Source organism: Pelodiscus sinensis, chromosome 1, assembly GCF_052426305.1.
Source record: "Pelodiscus sinensis isolate ZL-2025 chromosome 1, ASM5242630v1, whole genome shotgun sequence".
Classification (NCBI taxonomy): domain Eukaryota; kingdom Metazoa; phylum Chordata; order Testudines; family Trionychidae; genus Pelodiscus; species Pelodiscus sinensis.
This window is the reverse complement of record NC_143052.1, coordinates 95,094,469-95,111,818: the sequence shown is the minus strand read 5'-3', so window position 1 is coordinate 95,111,818 and position 17,350 is coordinate 95,094,469. Positions and strand designations below refer to the sequence as shown.

Below are 17,350 nucleotides of genomic sequence, written 5' to 3'. Positions count from 1 at the left end.
CTGTTCTCTGGGTTGCATGTGTCATTATCCAGGGAGGCATGCTGGGAGTGGGGAGCTGGATTGCCTTTTGCCAGGCCTTGCCATCCAGATTTCTGCACAGTGCCAGTCAGCCTTGCCCTGGGGTTTTTATCAGGCCTGCTTCCCCCACTACGCTGCACTCGATTGGCAAGGATACCGGTGCAAAGAGTGTAAAATGCCACCAGCCCAGCCTGGCAGCGTGTGACCGTTCCTTTGCACAGGGGCTGAGCTGCAGTGCCTGTGCAGTGTCTGGCCGTAATGAATCTGGCTTGTTGTTCCTTTTGACGATCTGTCTCTCACTTCTCTAATGAGGGGGGAGGAGGGCGGGGCAATTTCGCCACACATGCTGCAATCACAAAGCTGCCCATCTTACCGGCACTCTTTTGCTAGCACTTCCTCAATCTGGTGGGAGCAGGAAACGACAGGCTAACGCTGACATATTCAGAGTGAAATCCCTGAGGCCCTGCAGAGAAGTCCCAGTACATCCAGACTCACAGAGTCAGAGGGTGCTCCCAGTCCGCTTGCACTGCCTGAGGAAAAACGGAGAGAAAGGGCTGGCCCTTTCCGCGGCTCCCCTGAACTCCAAGGAGCTGAAAGGATGTCTCTTCCCCGTCAGCTGCGCGACAAGAGGTGAGTTCCCCAGACACTACTGCATGAACACTCTACTCCTCCCTTTTGCTAGGACACAGGTCTCTTAGCAGGGCCCCACGAGACACTGGCTGGGTGTGACTGCAGCCACCAAAATATTGGGCTTCCCTTGTGTACGTTTTTGAATAGGAACGAGCCCCTTTGTGCTATCACATGGAAGGCTCCACATCCCGAGGACAGCAGATATTTGCCTCTCTGTCCTCCCGGCAGTTCCACCACAGGAGAGTATCTGTAAACTGCGGTGGAGGCTCCTCAGCATCGGCATGTCCCACGGCTGCTCTTGCCACCTCCCTCCCACAGCAGGTGGTGGTGCCTCCCAAGTTTGGATTGGCACTGACTAACTCCAGTGGGACAAAGGGTCGTGGGCAACTTCTACCCACAACACCTTTCTGGATGGGCTCTCCATTGCCAGAGGAGGCTCCCTTGTTCAAGAGTCTGACGGTGGAAGAGTAAATTGATCCCCCTTCCATACTCTTTGTGGAATGGGAAACTTCCATATACTAGAATTGGAAACCACCTTCTTCCCATTCCTGCTGCTCCTACACTTCCTCCTCCAGCACTTTTCCTTGAGGATTAATGCAGAGCGAGCCCTCACAGGTGAGGCAAAGTGACTTTGTGCATCTCTGTTTAGGTCAAAAGGGTCGGGCAGAGAAGGGTCTGAAAAGAAAGTGAAAAGGATCTGGTCAGCTCTGTGAGCCTATTGCTATTTATTGTGTATACAGACAAAAGTGAGATAGACACCCAGGCTTGCCTCAGGCTGGTCTATAGGTATTATCCTAATGTAAGCAGGGGAATGGTCCTGCTATTGTTGGGAACTTTCTTGGCTTATATACTATCCCAGTGGACTTAGCAGAAGGATCAGAGTCCCTGCTCCCACCTCCTTTACTCAGGATGATTTGAAGACTCCCGGTGTACCCACAGCTCACACTGATGTCAGTTGGTGTTACTGTATATATATTCAGTGCTCCTAAAAATCAGACTTCAGAGTTCTATACTAAGGGTGGGGAAACTTAGGCCCAGGGGCTGGATGCAGCCCCTGGCTTGCTTGGATCCAGCCCACAAGGCTCAGGACCACCCTCCAGTATTGGGGAGGCTACACTAGCACTCCAGCCCTTCGCCATCCCACAGCGGGGCTGGAGCGCACAAAATCTACTAGCTGGGGCCCCTGTAGGCTCTGGTGTGTGAGGGGAATGTGGGGAGTGTCTATTTGCTTCTTGGTTAGGGCCCATGTCAGTGAGGGTTTGTGATTTTTTTCTTCACTTCTCACGTGTGTGCAGCCCCTGGCTGATTTTTCTGTGGGTCAGTGGCCCCTGAACCAAAAAAGGTTCTTCACCCCTGGTATTAGAATCAGCCTTGTAGTTTGTGGGGGACCCCAGACAACCAAAAACATAGAAATCGAGTCATGAGTTGCCTTCTTCTTGCCTCTGGTGCCTGCAGCAAGATGCTGCCTCTCCTCCCTGGCTTTACTGCCTGCGAGGGAGATAGGATCAGCCATGGGGTTGCAGAGCTTACCTGGAACACAGAGCTTAATGGAGTTGTGAGCTTGTGTGTACCAAAGCCCAACCCCATCTGCAATAACCCAAGTCTTTTTTTTTTCTTTCTTGCCTTTCAGTGACTTTGACCAGCTTCCAAACGACGTGCCCATCTCCGCTAACATTGCCGATGTCCAAGAGAAGAGTGGCTTCTCCAGTTACTATGTAAGAGAGGGGCATCCGCGAGGTGCTCTCAGGTGTGACTGGCCCAGCATTGGGCTGGGAAATAGGATGCAACCTGCCTGGCCTTATGCTGGTAGGCATGGTCCTGCTGCCTATCTAGCCCTTTCTGGTCTCTGGGTACGTCTAAACTACATTGCTCCGTCAACGGAGCCATGTAGATTTGTTGTTTTGGCAAAGGCAAATGAAGCCGCGATTTAAATGATCGCGGCTTAATTTAAATTTACATGGCTGCCGCGCTGAGCGGACAAACAGCTGATCAGCTGTTTGTCCGCTCAGCGCGCCAGTCTGGATGCTCCCCTGCCGACATCAAAGCCCTTTGTCGGCAGCCCCGGTAAACCTCATCCCACGAGGAATAACGGGGCTGCCGTCAAAGGGCTTTGATGTCGGCAGGGGAGCGTCCAGACTAGCGCGCTGAGCGGACAAACAGCTGATCAGCTGTTTGTCGGCTCAGCGCGGCAGCTATGTAAATGCAAATGAAGCCGCGATCATTTAAATCGCGGCTTCATTTGCCTTTGCCTATGTGTCTAATCTACATGCCTCTGACGACAGAGGCATGTAGTCTAGACACAGCCTCTGCGTTGCTATGTGGAACCTGCCTTCCTCTGGAGTGGAGAGGTGGCTGTCACAGGTGTCTCCCAACAAGCCTAGTACTGGTGGGCGTGGCCTGACAGTGATGGGCTTTTTGGCGCTGCCTGTTTCTTAAGTCTTTCCATAGCCTTGTTTAGGAGATGCGATGGGGATTGAGAGTCTGAAAGGGAAAAGCCCCTCTTGGCACGTGCAAATTAGGAAGCTCCCTCCTCCGCAGAAGAGGATGTCAGATCTGGAGAGTGAATCAATGGAGCTTCAAGGAAGAGAACAGGAGGGAAGGAGAAAAGAGGGGCATGAGATGAGTAAAGAGTGAGTTCTGGATGGAGCCTGCTCATTGTGCCCTCTTCTGGGTAGACTCTTCTCACCAAAGGTCTTAAGACACCAGTTTCCCACAGGGGGCTGTAGGGTTCAGACTCGGCTGTAAAATGTTCTGGCTGCTGTAGCTTAACTCTCCTTGGAGTATCTGGGTGACACTTGGCACAGGATTCAGTGCTTGGGGGTCAGGCCATCCATTAATCACAGCCAACCAATCTGTTTGGGAAATGGGCCAGAGTATGGTTTGGTAGTTAGAGCAGGGAACCTGGAATCAAGAGGTCTGGCTACTGTTCCTGCTTTGCAGCTGACTTGCTGGGTGACCACTGACAGGTCCCTCTAGGCCAGAATGTGTGTTGAAATCAGCAAACATTATGAGTGCTTAGCACCTCTGAACAGCAGGACCCTAAATTAGGGGCCTAAATGTGGATATAAGATGTTCAAGGCACCCAAGCTTGAAGATCTTGGCTTTAACCTCTTGGGGCATTAATGTCCCCCTGTGTCAAATGGCAATACGATGAAAAGGGGTTCTATGAGAGTAAAGTATTATTGTTAGCATTATCAAATGCCTCAAATCCTCCCAGAAACAATGAGTAGTCCTGAGGCACTTTAGAAACTTACAACAATATATATATCATGAGCTTTTGTGGGCAAAACTGAAGAAGTAGGTTGTGCCCATGAAAACTCATGATACCATCTACATGTTTTGTTAGTCGTTAAGGTGCTGTTAGACTTTTCGTTGTTTTTTAAGTTTTTCCAGTTACAGACTAACTTGGCTATCTCCTGAAGCTTTTTCTTCAGATCATGATTATATATGTTAGTCTCTAAAGGTATGTCTACACTTGCCCCCTAGTTTGGACTAGGGAGGCAAATGAAGCATACCGAAGTTGCTAATGAAGTGTGGGATTTAAATATCCCGCGCTTTATTAGCATATTCGCAGCTGGTCGCCATTTTGAAATGCCGATCGCTTGATTTAACTTGCCGCGTGTAGACGCGGTAGTCCGATCCAAAACCCTTCCCTCGAATTAACTGTTACTCCTCCTGCAATGAGGTTTACATGATCTTTTGAAAAAGGCTATATTTTTCAAAAGATCAGCCTCTAGACTGCTGCTTTTTCTTGGCAAAGCTCTGAGCCGAAAAAAAGCGGTGGCCATGTTTATGCTAATGAGGCACAGGATATTTAAATCCCCACTTCATTAGCAATTTTGACATGTCTAATTTACATCTCTCTGCCAATAGAAAGACGTAATTTAGGCATACCCTAAGATGCCACAGGACTTCTTGTTGTTTCTAAAGTTACAGGCTAACATGGCTACCCCTCTGAGACTTTCAAATCCTCCCAGGTTTGCTGGTCATGGCAGGAAACAACCACAGAGACTTGATCCATGGGAAACTTGGTGACAAAGGCAAAATCAGACTGATGGGGTTATTATTTTATGGCAACCAAAAGTGTGCCAGGTTTTTAACAGAAGGCTTACTTTCTACTCCAGTCTCCTAAGAAAGCAGCTCAGACACTGGATAGCTGGCTGTATGCATCCGCATTATGCCTCACTTGCAATTTTATATATCTGTGTGATCCTCACTCCCTGTTCTCCTTCAGGTGTTTGTCATTGAGGTGAAGACAAAAGGAAGTGGCAGATACTTGATCTTCCGCCGTTACCGTCAGTTCCACGCCCTGCATGGCAAGCTAGAGGAGAGATATGGAACAGAGAACAAAAGCAACATCTTTGCCTTCACCCTCCCCATGCTGCCAGGTAGGCTGTCAAATGCAGCCCTGTGCCTGCCCCCAGACATCCTTGATACTAATTATTCCAGTCCTAGCTCCTCTGAGTGGGGCTTGCTGTAGGGAAGGGTACAGGAGTACTGGCTGCGTTCTCAGCAATGGGTGTTGTAGAGACCTGTGCTGGGCAGAGGTGAAAGTAAGCAGGTGCACCCTGGTGCGCAGCTCTGGCAAAAGATGGCAGAGCTGTGGCAAAAGCCAGCAGGGAGCTATTTAAAGAGCTGGTAGGGACCTGGGTTGCAATAAGACAGTACCTGTAAGAAATTATATATATATATATATATATATATATATATATATATATATATATATATATAAATTTCACTGCTTGTGCTGGTTCATTGGCTGGGGAATCTCCTCCAGCAGAGGACAGGAAAGGTGGGAACTTGAAATCCTTTTGCTTGTATTTCTTGTCCTGGATGCTATGGACATGTTGCAACCTTCCCATTTTCTTTTGGTATCTCTTATGCTTTGTTGGTTTTATGCTTTCCAGGAAAGGTTTATGTTGGTGCAAAAAAGGAGATTGCAGAGAGCCGGATCCCTATCCTCAATATGTACATGAAGGTAAAGCTACAGTAGCTGTGGCCATATAGAGTCCATAGTTTGGCTAGTTACCATTTGAAATCATCTTGGATAGCTGTGTTCCTCCCAGCAGGGGGTCCTTGGTGCTCTCTATGGCACTCACAAACACCCAGACACCCCACGCACACCATAACACTGGGGAGAGAACTCCTTTGTGTGCAGGTTGATTATGGCCCCTGTATTAAATGAGTGACTGATTGGGACCCCAGCAGCTGAATGAGTGAGAGGCAGTGGGTGGGGAACCTTCCACGGCCTGGGTCTGCCCTCTCCCCACAGGGATCACTATGATTCTGGGGTGGGAGGATGGCAGGGAGAGGGAGAACATCCCTGGAGTAAATCAGACACACAGGCGACACATTGGCCAAGGCCAGCAATGAACGCTCTACCCTGTCTCATCTAGTGAGGGATTTCTGACACACGCCTCCGTGTGTCAGTAGTTTGGAGAGGTGTTTCCATTACCCCAGTAATACACACAGGGGCTCTCCCACACTGCTTGCTACTCTGTTCCCTTGTCTCCCCTGCTACAGAAGCTGCTCTGCCTGCCCAGCTGGGTGCTGATGGATGAAGACCTACGGCTGTTTTTCTACCAGTCAGAGTTTGACCTTGAGCAGGTGCCGCGGGGGCTGCGGCGGCTTCGCCCACGCACCCGACGAGTGTAAGCCTCAGATGCGTTTTCTCCTGCCTCAGCCTGGCTTGAGGGGAGGGCGTCAGACCCCTTGTGCCAAGCCCCTTGGGGACAGGGAATTGGGGATTCACAGTGTGTGTCCTAAATGAGTCAGGCAAGTCCTATTCCACTGCCTGTTTGTGCTATGAAACCTAGACTTTTCCCACTCCCCATAGCTAAAAACTCTGCAGTATCCAGAGCACATTCCATCTAGGCACGGGAAATGCTGGAAGGCCATTAGCACTGCTTGAAAATGGGGCCTTGCTCACTGCACTAGTGACTCTGTATGGCTGGTGTCATAGGGAGCTGGGTATGGAGGGGGCAGGTCAGGCCTCAGGCCTACTGAATTCAATGGGAGTTTTGCCATTGACCTCAACAGCAGCTGGATCAGATCTTAAATGAATGTGGAGACTCAATTGGTTCCCATACCTCACCTGAGCAGGGGACTATCCTACAGAGCAGCACTATCCCACTGGATAACTGTGCTGGGAAGAACAAAGAAAGGAGAATGAAGCCCAGCAGAGAGAGAGAGAGAGTGTGGGGATGGCAGGATGCCTAGATTGAATTAACACAATCCTTAAGGCTGAAATTTTTCAAGGGAACTAACCAATGTTTCCTCTAATCTTTTCCATCCACGTGCAGAATAATTTTCTCTATATGCACTGAGGCATGTGTGGCTGTGCACCACCAATAGAAACACAAAACCTAGCTGTGGGCACTCTGCTAATCAGCTGGGAAGCATTGGAATTTCTCCTGAGTGGTCACGTAAGCGCACAGCTTAAAGGGAACACTGGAACTAACTAGCTCCCCCCAGATTCCCCAGGGCAAATCTGACTTCCCTGCTCAGCACAGCAGGAGGGAGGTGTTCCTCCAAGGTTCATTGTTTTAATTCCCCCCTGTGGTCAGCAGAGGGCTTTATCAGGGAGAGTTTGCTGCTGCGACACATGAGAACTAAGAACTCTGAGGTTAATGGCGTCATGTCTGTGTCTATTTGCTCGACTTGCATGTCATGCACAGATTCTCTGGCACTTTGTAAAGTGACTTGTGTCTTGGATCACCTCGACACCTGCCTCCTAGATGGTGAGGAAGCAAAGACTGTGCTGCTGAGCTGCTTTGTCACTAGAGAGGGGTGTTTACTTTCTTGTCTCCTTCCTTTGCAGCAAAAGCATTTCACCCCAAGAGCGTGGTTTTGATCGCCTGGCTGCTCCACGGGCTGAGGTGGGTATTATGTGCAGCAGGGAGCAGGTTGTAAACAAGGGGGCATTTCCACTGAGGGATCTCTCTGATTACAGCTGTGGCTTTCTTAGGAGAGGTTCATTGTGGGAGGAGGGAAAATGGAATAAGCCAAAGTAAGAAATTCCTTTTACTCCAGAGCAAGAGAGGAGAAGGGCCTGAGAGACAAGTGGTGGGGCGAAGCAGAGGACTGAAACTATATATAGATGGTCTCCCCTTCTCACCTGAATAACAGGGGCTTATTGGAGGATCAGTATGAGCTGAATCTCAGAACTGTCTGAACATAGGGAACTCACTGCCAGCATGTCTGCATTTGGACGGGGACACCCACAGACTCACTTTCAGGCCCCGATTCAGCAAAGCACTTGAGCACATGCTTAGCTAGAAGTATGTATGTAAGTCCTATTGTGTGCAGTAAATTAAGTATGTGCTTAAGTGCTTTGTATCAGGGCTTGCAGCATTCTCACCCCCAGGACTGGACAAATGAAAAGAAACAACATGATGCTCCTGTTCTGACCCTGGAAGACCCGAGTTGGGAGACGGAAGCTCTTATGAGCGGAAAGGGGAGCGGGGAGAGAATGTGAAAGGGTGGGGGAAAGGATGGAGTGAGAGAAAACGTGGAAGGTAGAAATAGATAGAACAAGACTGAATCAGCCAACTGTTGGGTGTGTCAGCCAACAGATCTCAAGGAGAGTGTAGCGTGGGGAGAAAGAGGAGAACTTTCCAATAATCTGCAACATTTTTAAAGGGGGAACACTTACAGAGTGAATAGGCCCAGGGACAAATGGGGCATGGGGAAAGATAAGTTCTGCATCAGGGAAGCTAAATGGAAAATAAGAAATGCCAAGGAAAAGGATGGAGAAGAACACAGGAGAGGGCAAGGTTCTATTCCCAACCCAGCCCCTTGAATTGGATAAAATGTTTGTTTGACACAAGATTTTGAATCTGTCATTTGATGGCGGTTTGGATATTTCTGGCTGATTTAAAAATAAACTTTCCCGGCTTTAGGAATGAAGAGTTGACGCCCATAGCCGCAGGCTCCTTTGGGTCCTTGTAAAGCTGATTGCAATCCCTTCTGTTAATTACAGGAAGGAAGTGTATGTTGGGGGGAGGAGGACGGGACTCTCCAGGGCATGTGTCTGAAATCCTGCACTTTCCTATTTGAGTAAGCAGAATTGGCTCAGAGTCTTCCTGAGTGGAAGTGGTTATTTCCGTTATGTGAGACACTTGCACTCTGAAGCTGGTTTGGGAGCTCCTTTTTGTGAGATCCACTAAGCTCTGCTTTTGGGGCCTGTAACTGGGTTGGTCGTTCAGGAGTCCTGGGGCACCCCCAGTTTGTGAGCCCTGGCCGCAATGGGTCCTGAGCTGCCCCTGCTCCCGGCCTCTACCTCACTGCTCCCACGGTCCTCTCTCTGCTGTCGGCTCCCACCGAGCTTGCTACTCTGCTGTCCACTCCGGTCGTCCCCTGGATCGCGGGGCCACTGGCCCCCAACTAGCTGCCCGGCGACCGCTACTGGCCCGGGACTGCGCTGTCCCGTCCCGCTCCTCCCTGGTCCGGCCGTCCGCCTTGAGTGCTGGGATTCTGGCTCTGGGTGCCGCACTGCCTCCCACGGAGTCTCTGGTGTGCCCTGCGGAGGAGGCTGAGAGCAGAAACTCCCCTCCTCTCCCCAGTCCTTCCCCCTTCCTGTTCCTCCCGCCGCCCTTTTGAATTCCCCGCTCGGCGTCCGGCCCGCCCCTCCGTTGGCCGCCCTGCCGCCCTGGGGTCTTAGTGCCCCCCGGCTATCTCCTGGGCCGCCCTGCGCATGTGCGCCAGCTGTGCCGGTTTCCCCCGGCTCCTCTGCCTGTGCCGCCGCGCCGCGCCTGACTCCCAGCACCAGCTGATCGGCTGCACAGGGTGCGGGGCCTCGGCTCCTGGGGCCGAGAGTGCAGGGGTGAGTCCCCCCGTCACAGGGCCTAAGATTGGAATATATGGGTATATTCCTGTCTTTTGTTTGGGTATCCTTTTGTTTCTCTAAGACACAGGAAAGGCTACAGACAAGGGGAAACGCCATGGAAAGTGTCCCCCAGACTGTGTTCTGCAACATAGAGCTTCCATCCAGACTTTGCCCTTAAACGGCCTTGTCTGCGGATGCACACTTGCATTCTGGGGCACTAACAGGTTGGAATTGTCTCAAATGCAGAAATTGGTAGGCCACAGTTTTCTCTCTGGCAAATCTGAATGTTCAATGCAAGGCAATTAGAAACTATGGGCTCAGTTGCTTTGAGTTCCCTTGAAGACAGCTGCTCTTGCATCAGTCATTCTCCACTGCATCTATACCCTTTTTCTGATAATAGTTACTGTAGGTTTATCAAAGCTTATTAAAAGAGCTATTTATATCCATCCCTGGGTAGGGTTGCCAGGTGTCCGGTATTGACCCAGACAGTCCAGTATTTTCGCCTCCTATCCAGTAAAAAAATTCAGAAAATACCAGACACCTAAAATGTCTGGTATTTTCTGATTTTTTTCCCGGCCAGGAGGCGAAAATCCCGGGTGCTTACTGGGTTCCGCAGAGGAGCTGTCCAACACAGAGCAGGGAGACAAGATGGTGGATGGCAGCCTATTAGGGCCAAAAAGACTCAAAAGAATTTCTTAAAGGGGCCATGCTGTTTTTTACAATTTAAAAAATTTTTTTGCTTAACAACTCTTAGGGTACTTTTTTTGCTCAACAACTTTGGTCTCCCCCCTTTTTTTTCTCAATAGATTTTTTTCCCGGTGTTTTTTTTTGGGGGGAGGGAGGGAGTGGGGAAGGGTGTTTGGTATTTTTGGTTAAACCATCTGGCAACCCTATCCCTGGCGAGAGGGGATCTGGTATCTATCCTCCATCTTCTGAGCTTTCAGTCTTTATTTGCTATTCTAAATATCTGAAAGGAGCAGAGGGTTCTGGGTTTTGGGTTCAATTTCCTATTTGGCTTCGCACAAACATTTGAAATCTGTGACTGGAAGTACACGATGCTCCAACTCTTACTGCTTTCCTGATTGCTTGGGCACTCAGTGTGCCTCTGAGCAGCAGGAATCTGTTTACGCAATGTACTTCAAGAATGTGAGCACCGGAAGTAGCCAGTCCCCATGGGTTAGCAGGACAGGAAAGCAGGATCCTAGAATTCTGAATTCATCATTTGAATGGTGATTACTTTCCCCAGGCATTGTTTGACTTTCTTGGAACCAGTACCCTGGAGCTGAACTTCAAGAAGGGAGACTTGATCTATCTACTCAGCAGGATCAATAAAGACTGGCTAGAGGTAAGACTGAAGTTATTAGGGTCATGCCAGTTTCTGAGCAGGCAGGTACATCCAGCATTAGTCTTTTAGGGTATGTCTACACTGCCACCCTAGTTCGAACTAGGGTGGTTAATGTAGGCATTCGAAGTTGCAAAATGAAGCCCGGGATTTAAATATCCCGGGCTTCATTTGCATCTTGCCGGGCGCTGCCATTTTTAAATCCCCGTTAGTGTGGACTCCATGCCCGCGGCTACACGTGGCACGGAGTAGGTAGTTCCACGAGGAGTAACGGTAGTTCGAATTAGAAAGCCTAATTCGAACTACCTACTCCGTGCTGCGTGTAGCCGCAGGCACGGAGTCGGCACTAATGGGGATTTAAAAATGGCGGCGCCCGGCAAGATGCAAATGAAGCCTGGGATATTTAAATCCCAGGCTTCATTTGCAACTTCGAATGCCTACATTAGCCACCCTAGTTCGAACTAGGGTGGCAGTGTAGACATACCCTTAGAGACTAAGGCCCAGATCCTCAAAGTTATTTCATCTCCTGACTTCCAGTGAGTTCAATGGAACTTAGAAGTCTAAATCAATGCCCTCTCTATTTTTTTCCATCCATGTGTGGAATAAATTTTATGTGCACCAAGGCATGTGCAGATGTGCGTCACCAATAGAAACACATCCTGCCAGCTGTGGGAGGCTGTGGGCACTCAGCTAATCATCTGGGCAGCATCTGAATCTCTCCTGACTGGCTGCTAAGCACTCAGCTTACAGGGACCTCTGGTCTGAATACTTTTGAGGAACTGGGCCCAAGCATCTATTCCAGAGTCCTTCCTTTCTGGATTCTGTTTGGATATCTGGTCTCTTCTCCTCTGACATTTGGGCTTTTCACATGTACGCTCCTTATCTATAATGAACTCTGGAATATGTAGATGTGAATAGAACACTTGCAGGCCATAGAAATGAGAAGGAAACCACTGTTCAGATGCAATGTCTTGTGTTTGCATGACTTGTGACACACTGTACTCCATCCCTGCCTGCCCTGCCTTATTTTGGGGGAACTTGGGCACTATGATGAAATTATGAGAATGGGTTGCAGGATCATGTGGGATATCAGCTGCTGTGGTATCACTGCTTTCTAAAAGAGGAGAGCCTTCATGGGGAAGTATCTGATGTTTATATATCGTACAGTACTCCAGTCCTCCTGTAGCCAGCCACCCAATCCAATATTCCTGTTACAGGTATGACATCAACTCATGCCCATGACACACATCTCCTTATCTTGATATAGTACACTTGGATTTTCAGAAAGTCTTTGACAAGGTCCCACATGTAAACAGTCAGGATAATGAGGGACAGTCCTCTCATGGATCAGTAGCGAGTTAAATGGTAGGAAACAAAGGATAGGAATAAATGATCAATTTTCACAATAGAGAGAGGTCAATAGCGAGATCCCCCCAAGGAGCTGTACTGGGACCAGATCAGATCAGCATATTCATAAATGATTTGGAAAAGGGGGCAAACAGTGAGGTGACAAGTTTGAAAATGATACAAAATTATTCAAGAGATTGAAGTGCAAAGCTGATTGTGAATCTCACAAAACGGGGTGATTAGGTGACAAGTTAGCAGATGAAATTCAGTGTTGATAAATGCAAAGTAATGCACACTCTGGAAAACATATCTCCAACTATTCATAGAAACAGAAGGTCTAAATTAGCTGTTACCATTCAAGAAAGAGCTTTTGGATATCCTCATGGATAGTTCTCTGAAACCATCTGCTCAATGCAGCAGCAGTCAAAAAAGAGAACAGAATGTTAGGAACCATTAAGGAAGGGATAGATAATAAGACAGAAAACATCATAATGGCATTATGCAAATCCATAGCATGCCCACCCCTGGAATCCTGCTTGCCATTCTGGTCACCCCATCTCAAAAAAGAAATATTAGATCTGAAAAAGCTTCAGAGAAGGGCAACAAAAATGAGGCAAGATTAGACTGAAGAGACAACTAAGGGATGATATGGTCTATACAATCATGAAACACATGGAGAAAGTGCATAGGGAAGTGTTAATTACCTATTCACAGAACATAAGAACTGGGGGTCGGGGTGGTCAACCAATTACATTAATAGACAGCAGATTTAAAGGGGGGGAAAAAGGAAGTACGGACTTTGGCAGGGGAAGGAGGAAGTGGCTCTGCATGCTGTTGCTCCCCCTTCCCCATAGCTGGGGGAACAGCAATGCAGCCATGTGCTGCTATGGAAGCTTTTCCCTGCTGCTCCCATAGCAGGGGGAAGGGGGCAATGCCTTGGAACCCCACGGGTGCAGAGCCGTGTGTCCCCAAAAGCAAGACACGAAGTAAGTGCTCATCTCCATTCCCCTCATGCACTTTCTCACCCTGCATCATCCAAAAAATTCCATAGTCTGTCATGCCCTGTTTCCCAGGCTTGCCGGATTACAGAGGTTCAAATGTATTTCCCACAACGCACAGTTAATCTGTGGAACTCACTTCTAGGGCATGTGATGAAAAAGTACAACTGGCTTCAGAAAAGAATTAGATAATTTCATGGAGGATGGGGTCATCAGCCAAGATGGCCAGGGGTGCAACCCCATGCTCTCAGTGTCCATAAATTTCTGACTGCCATAATTTGACAGTGGATGACAGAGGATGGCTTTCATCTCAATAATTGCCTTGTTCTCATCATTCCCTCTGAAACTGTCCCTGGGCACTGCTAGAGACAGGAGACTGGACCATATGGGCCATTCATCTGACCCATCATGGCCATTCTCACATGACCACATCTGGGGACTTCTGGTGCTCATCTTCAGAAGATCACATGTAACAAAAACAGTTCCCCTTTTATCATTGCCTTCCTTCCTCTTGTCCCAGGGAACTGTCCATGATGCCACTGGAATCTTCCCGGGTGCTTTTGTGTCGATCATTAAAGACTTACCACAGGAGGAGAGCACTCTCAATTGTCTGCGCTGCTATTTCCATGATGACACTGTCAGCATCATCAGGTAATGAGATGATGCTTTCGGGTGACGACTGGAAAGATGGTCTGACTCCTGCAGCCCAATCAGGGATCATCTCTGTGCATGTCACGTGATGCTGTCTTTTCTCTCTTTTAGGGATATAACAGTGGAAGAGGACCTGAACAGCACCCCTTTGCTCATGGACCTCCTGGGATTAATGAGGTACAGCACAGACAGATGGAGGTATAGGCACTGTTGCAGGCCTGGGCAAAATATAACCCGTGAGCCAGATGTGGCCCGCTAAGCCACTGGATCCAGTCCACAGATACAACGGGGAACCCTAGCAGGCTTCCCTGCTTGCCCCGCAGCCCTGCACACCGCTTACAAAAGTGGCTGTGGCACTGCTTCTTTTTAAAAACGGTGACCCCAAAGGGGAGGGGGGAAGGCTTAAGGCATAACTCCCACCCCCAGCACAATCCCATTGGCCAGCTTCTGGCCAGCAGTTGGCCAATGGGAGCTGCCTGTTTGAATAACAGGAAGCACAGAAAGCACCACACCTCCCTCCCCTCCACCTTAGTTATTCAGAAAAGCACATGGCCCTGCAGTCTGTTCAGGCATGGGGCAGGCAGGCTGGCTGAGACACTTTTTAAGTTCTGCAAGCATTTAGCTCAGCAGCTAGGCAGGCTGGCTGGACTGCTGGCTAGTAAGTCTCCTGGCCAGAGCCTGTCTCTGGCACCCCAGCCCCTCCCTTCCCCAACTCTCTGCACCTACTCAACATACCCAACCCCCCTGCCCACTTCCTGCACCCATATCCCCTGCCAGATCTGGCACCCAAATCCCCTGCCCCAGATCACAATCCCCTCTCTAGGCCACAACCCAAACTCCTGCACCTCTGTCCCCTCCCCTAGGTCCCAACTGCCTCCTTCACTCAAACTCCCTCTCAGACCCCACTCTCCCTCCTGCACCCCAATCCCTTACCCCAAGCTCTCTTCTGCACCCAATCTCCATCCCAGACCCCGCATCTTCTCCATTAATATCATGGAAGAGTGCGGCCCTCGACCACTTTTCAAAATCTTGGAGTGGCTCCCCATATTGCCCACCCCTGCACTACTGGATGTAGCGATTCACTGCCAGGCGTATTTCCTGAGTTTGTCCCACTCCTGGCTGTGTCAGGGTCTGTCCAGCCATCCCACTATTCTAGCCTGACATACACTTCCCTGTGACCCTGGGAGTTGGCAGTTGTCATAACCTGGCCCTGTAGCACTTTATATGGTCCCCAGTCTATTGTGAATGGACCCAGTGTCTGGGTCCCACTCCCATGTGCTTCCAAGCCAGCTGGGCCTGGGCAGAGTCTAGTCATTGCTTCTAGCTCTGAGACTCTAGGACTCACTGGCAGGCTCAGTCCTGCACAGATCACCATCCTGCTTTCAGGCAGACCTCTGTCTCCCTCCCATGTGCTCCACTGGGAAGTTCCAGCTCCTCTCAGTTGCTCTTGTCCCACCCCCACGTAGGCCCTTGCGTAGAATTCCCACTGTTCCATTGGCTAGGCCAGAAGTTGAGAGGTTATCAGCATGGGTGGCTACAGATTGCAGTTTGGATGGCTTCTCAGTGGTGATCCTCCAATAAGATGTCCAGGCCCCTTCCTGAGCAGGGCAGTTTTCGAGTGGAGGGAAAGAGACCCCAGCCTCAGCTTCATATCAGTATAATGTTAATACACCGCATAGTATGGGGACAGCAGATACAGAAATTCTTGTTAATGATCTGACACCTCTCATTCACTAGCTGGGGCAGGGTTATATAACTTCACAAAGCTGGGTCTGCTCTCATTCTAGGGCTGCTGTCTCTAGTACATCCACGCTTAGCATCTTCCTTGCATTGTTCGGACCCCAGAGTTTAATCCATTTTTCCTCTCCTAGGAGAGAGTTTAACCGTGATGACATTGTTCTGAATTACCGGGACTCTGAGGGTGACCTGATCCGTCTGCTCTCTGACCAGGATGTCAAACTCATGGTGTCTCAGGGCAGGAGATGGTCCTCCGAGAAACATTTCTTCCCCTGGAAGTTGCACATCACCCACCAAGATGACTTCAGTGTCTACAACATCAGCCCAGGAGGTGGCATGAGTCGTCCTCTAGCAACGAAAGCACGGTGACAGCCCCAGGCAGCTGTATCAGCAAGGGACTGCACCCCTCCAGCCACTCTACTGACTGCTTCTTTTTGCTAGGCTTGAGACAAGCAACAATCACAGCCCGGTGTGAGACAAGGGTGCCCCCGGACATGGAACAACCCGACCAAGTGGACTTACTGCCCTGTGGGAGCAGAAATGCTGAGGTGTCAGCCCAAAGTTCCAGGCACCTCACAAACTCAATGGACATTGTGAGTAAAAGCAGATAGTGAGCTGGCGATAAGCAGCTGTACCTGTGTGTTAGTGCTGGGTTTGAAGTGTTGTTTTGATTGGAAAGAGAAGATGTGCTATTCTGTACTGTGCCTTTAAGGGGTGAGCTCCCCGGTGTGAGATCTGGGTGGGCGGAGTGAAGCAGAAGCTCCAGTTGTTGGCATGGGGCCGACTGGCACTGGTCCTGGAATAAAGCAGAGCTCAGTCTAGCACCTTCTGCACTGGGCAATCACTGAACACCACAAAAGGGAGCAGGAAGGCTGCTCGGGGACCCCGAATGGCTCCTGGGATTCCCCAGGCTGCTCCAAGGAGGATCATTTCTGGAGCTCTTAGAACAAGCTGTTCCTGCCTGTCTACACCCAGTATCCTATAGCAACAGCTTTTAGGGGGCAGGAAGGTTCTCAGCTTTTGCATGGTGCTCTGGTGTCAGGTGCACTCCACAAAATGTAGATCCAAATGGGAATGAATCCGTCAGGAGGGAGGAGAAGAACCATAGTGGCTAAGAGGGTGTCACACCCTGGATGGGAGGGAGGAGAAATGGTAGTTTGGGATCTGCTCAGAGCTGGCCTGTCTGACGGCTCCTAAGAGCACCCAAGGGCTCTAGTGCTTGCGCCTTCCTGCTGGTCCCACATGATGCAACAATTTGCTGCAAAGCATCTGCAAGGGAAGAGGGGCCTGCTTTTCCCCCAGCTGTCCCACCCACACCTACCAGGCTTGGAACTGCTCATTCATTTGCCTACAAATGTGAACTGATTCTGGGTACGACTGAGGGCTGTTTCCCCATTCTCCCCCCATGGGATTAGGTCAGAGGAATTCCAGGGCTGGCACTCTGAAGAGGTTACAATGTAACTAGTAGTGACTATGGGATTGTCTCCCACCTTCTATAATTAACCAAGGCAGGTTGGGCTGTTCCAGGGCACAGGGTGTGCAGGAGAAATAACTGCTCACTGACTGAAACGAGAGGCCAAAATGCAGGCCACAGCGCTCTCCTGTTGGGCTTCTTTCTGCTTCAGTAAGGAGTAGCACAGGCCTCAGCATGCAGTGGCCCATCTCCATTCAGGTAGAAAGACACCCTATGTGTACGTACAGCGCCTAGGCCAATGCGGCTCCCCTGAGGTGCTACCACAATATAAATAAGGACAAAATGAACAGAGCAGAGGTGAAAGGCAGCTGGTGGGGGCAGGGGGG

General features: G+C 49.8%; 1 protein-coding gene across 1 annotated transcript; it reads left to right on the top strand.

Moving 5' to 3' along the window:
* The first annotated feature begins 412 nt into the window (after positions 1-412).
* NCF4 (neutrophil cytosolic factor 4) lies at positions 413-16,371 on the top strand. The gene is made up of 10 exons (XM_006133801.5): positions 413-648; positions 2,279-2,363; positions 4,883-5,036; positions 5,556-5,626; positions 6,172-6,299; positions 7,469-7,526; positions 10,722-10,820; positions 13,683-13,813; positions 13,925-13,990; positions 15,685-16,371. The coding sequence occupies exons 1-10, from the start codon at positions 617-619 to the stop codon at positions 15,917-15,919; spliced, it is 1,059 nt and encodes a 352-aa protein (XP_006133863.1). The 5' UTR covers positions 413-616; the 3' UTR covers positions 15,920-16,371.
* Positions 16,372-17,350: the final 979 nt, after the last annotated feature.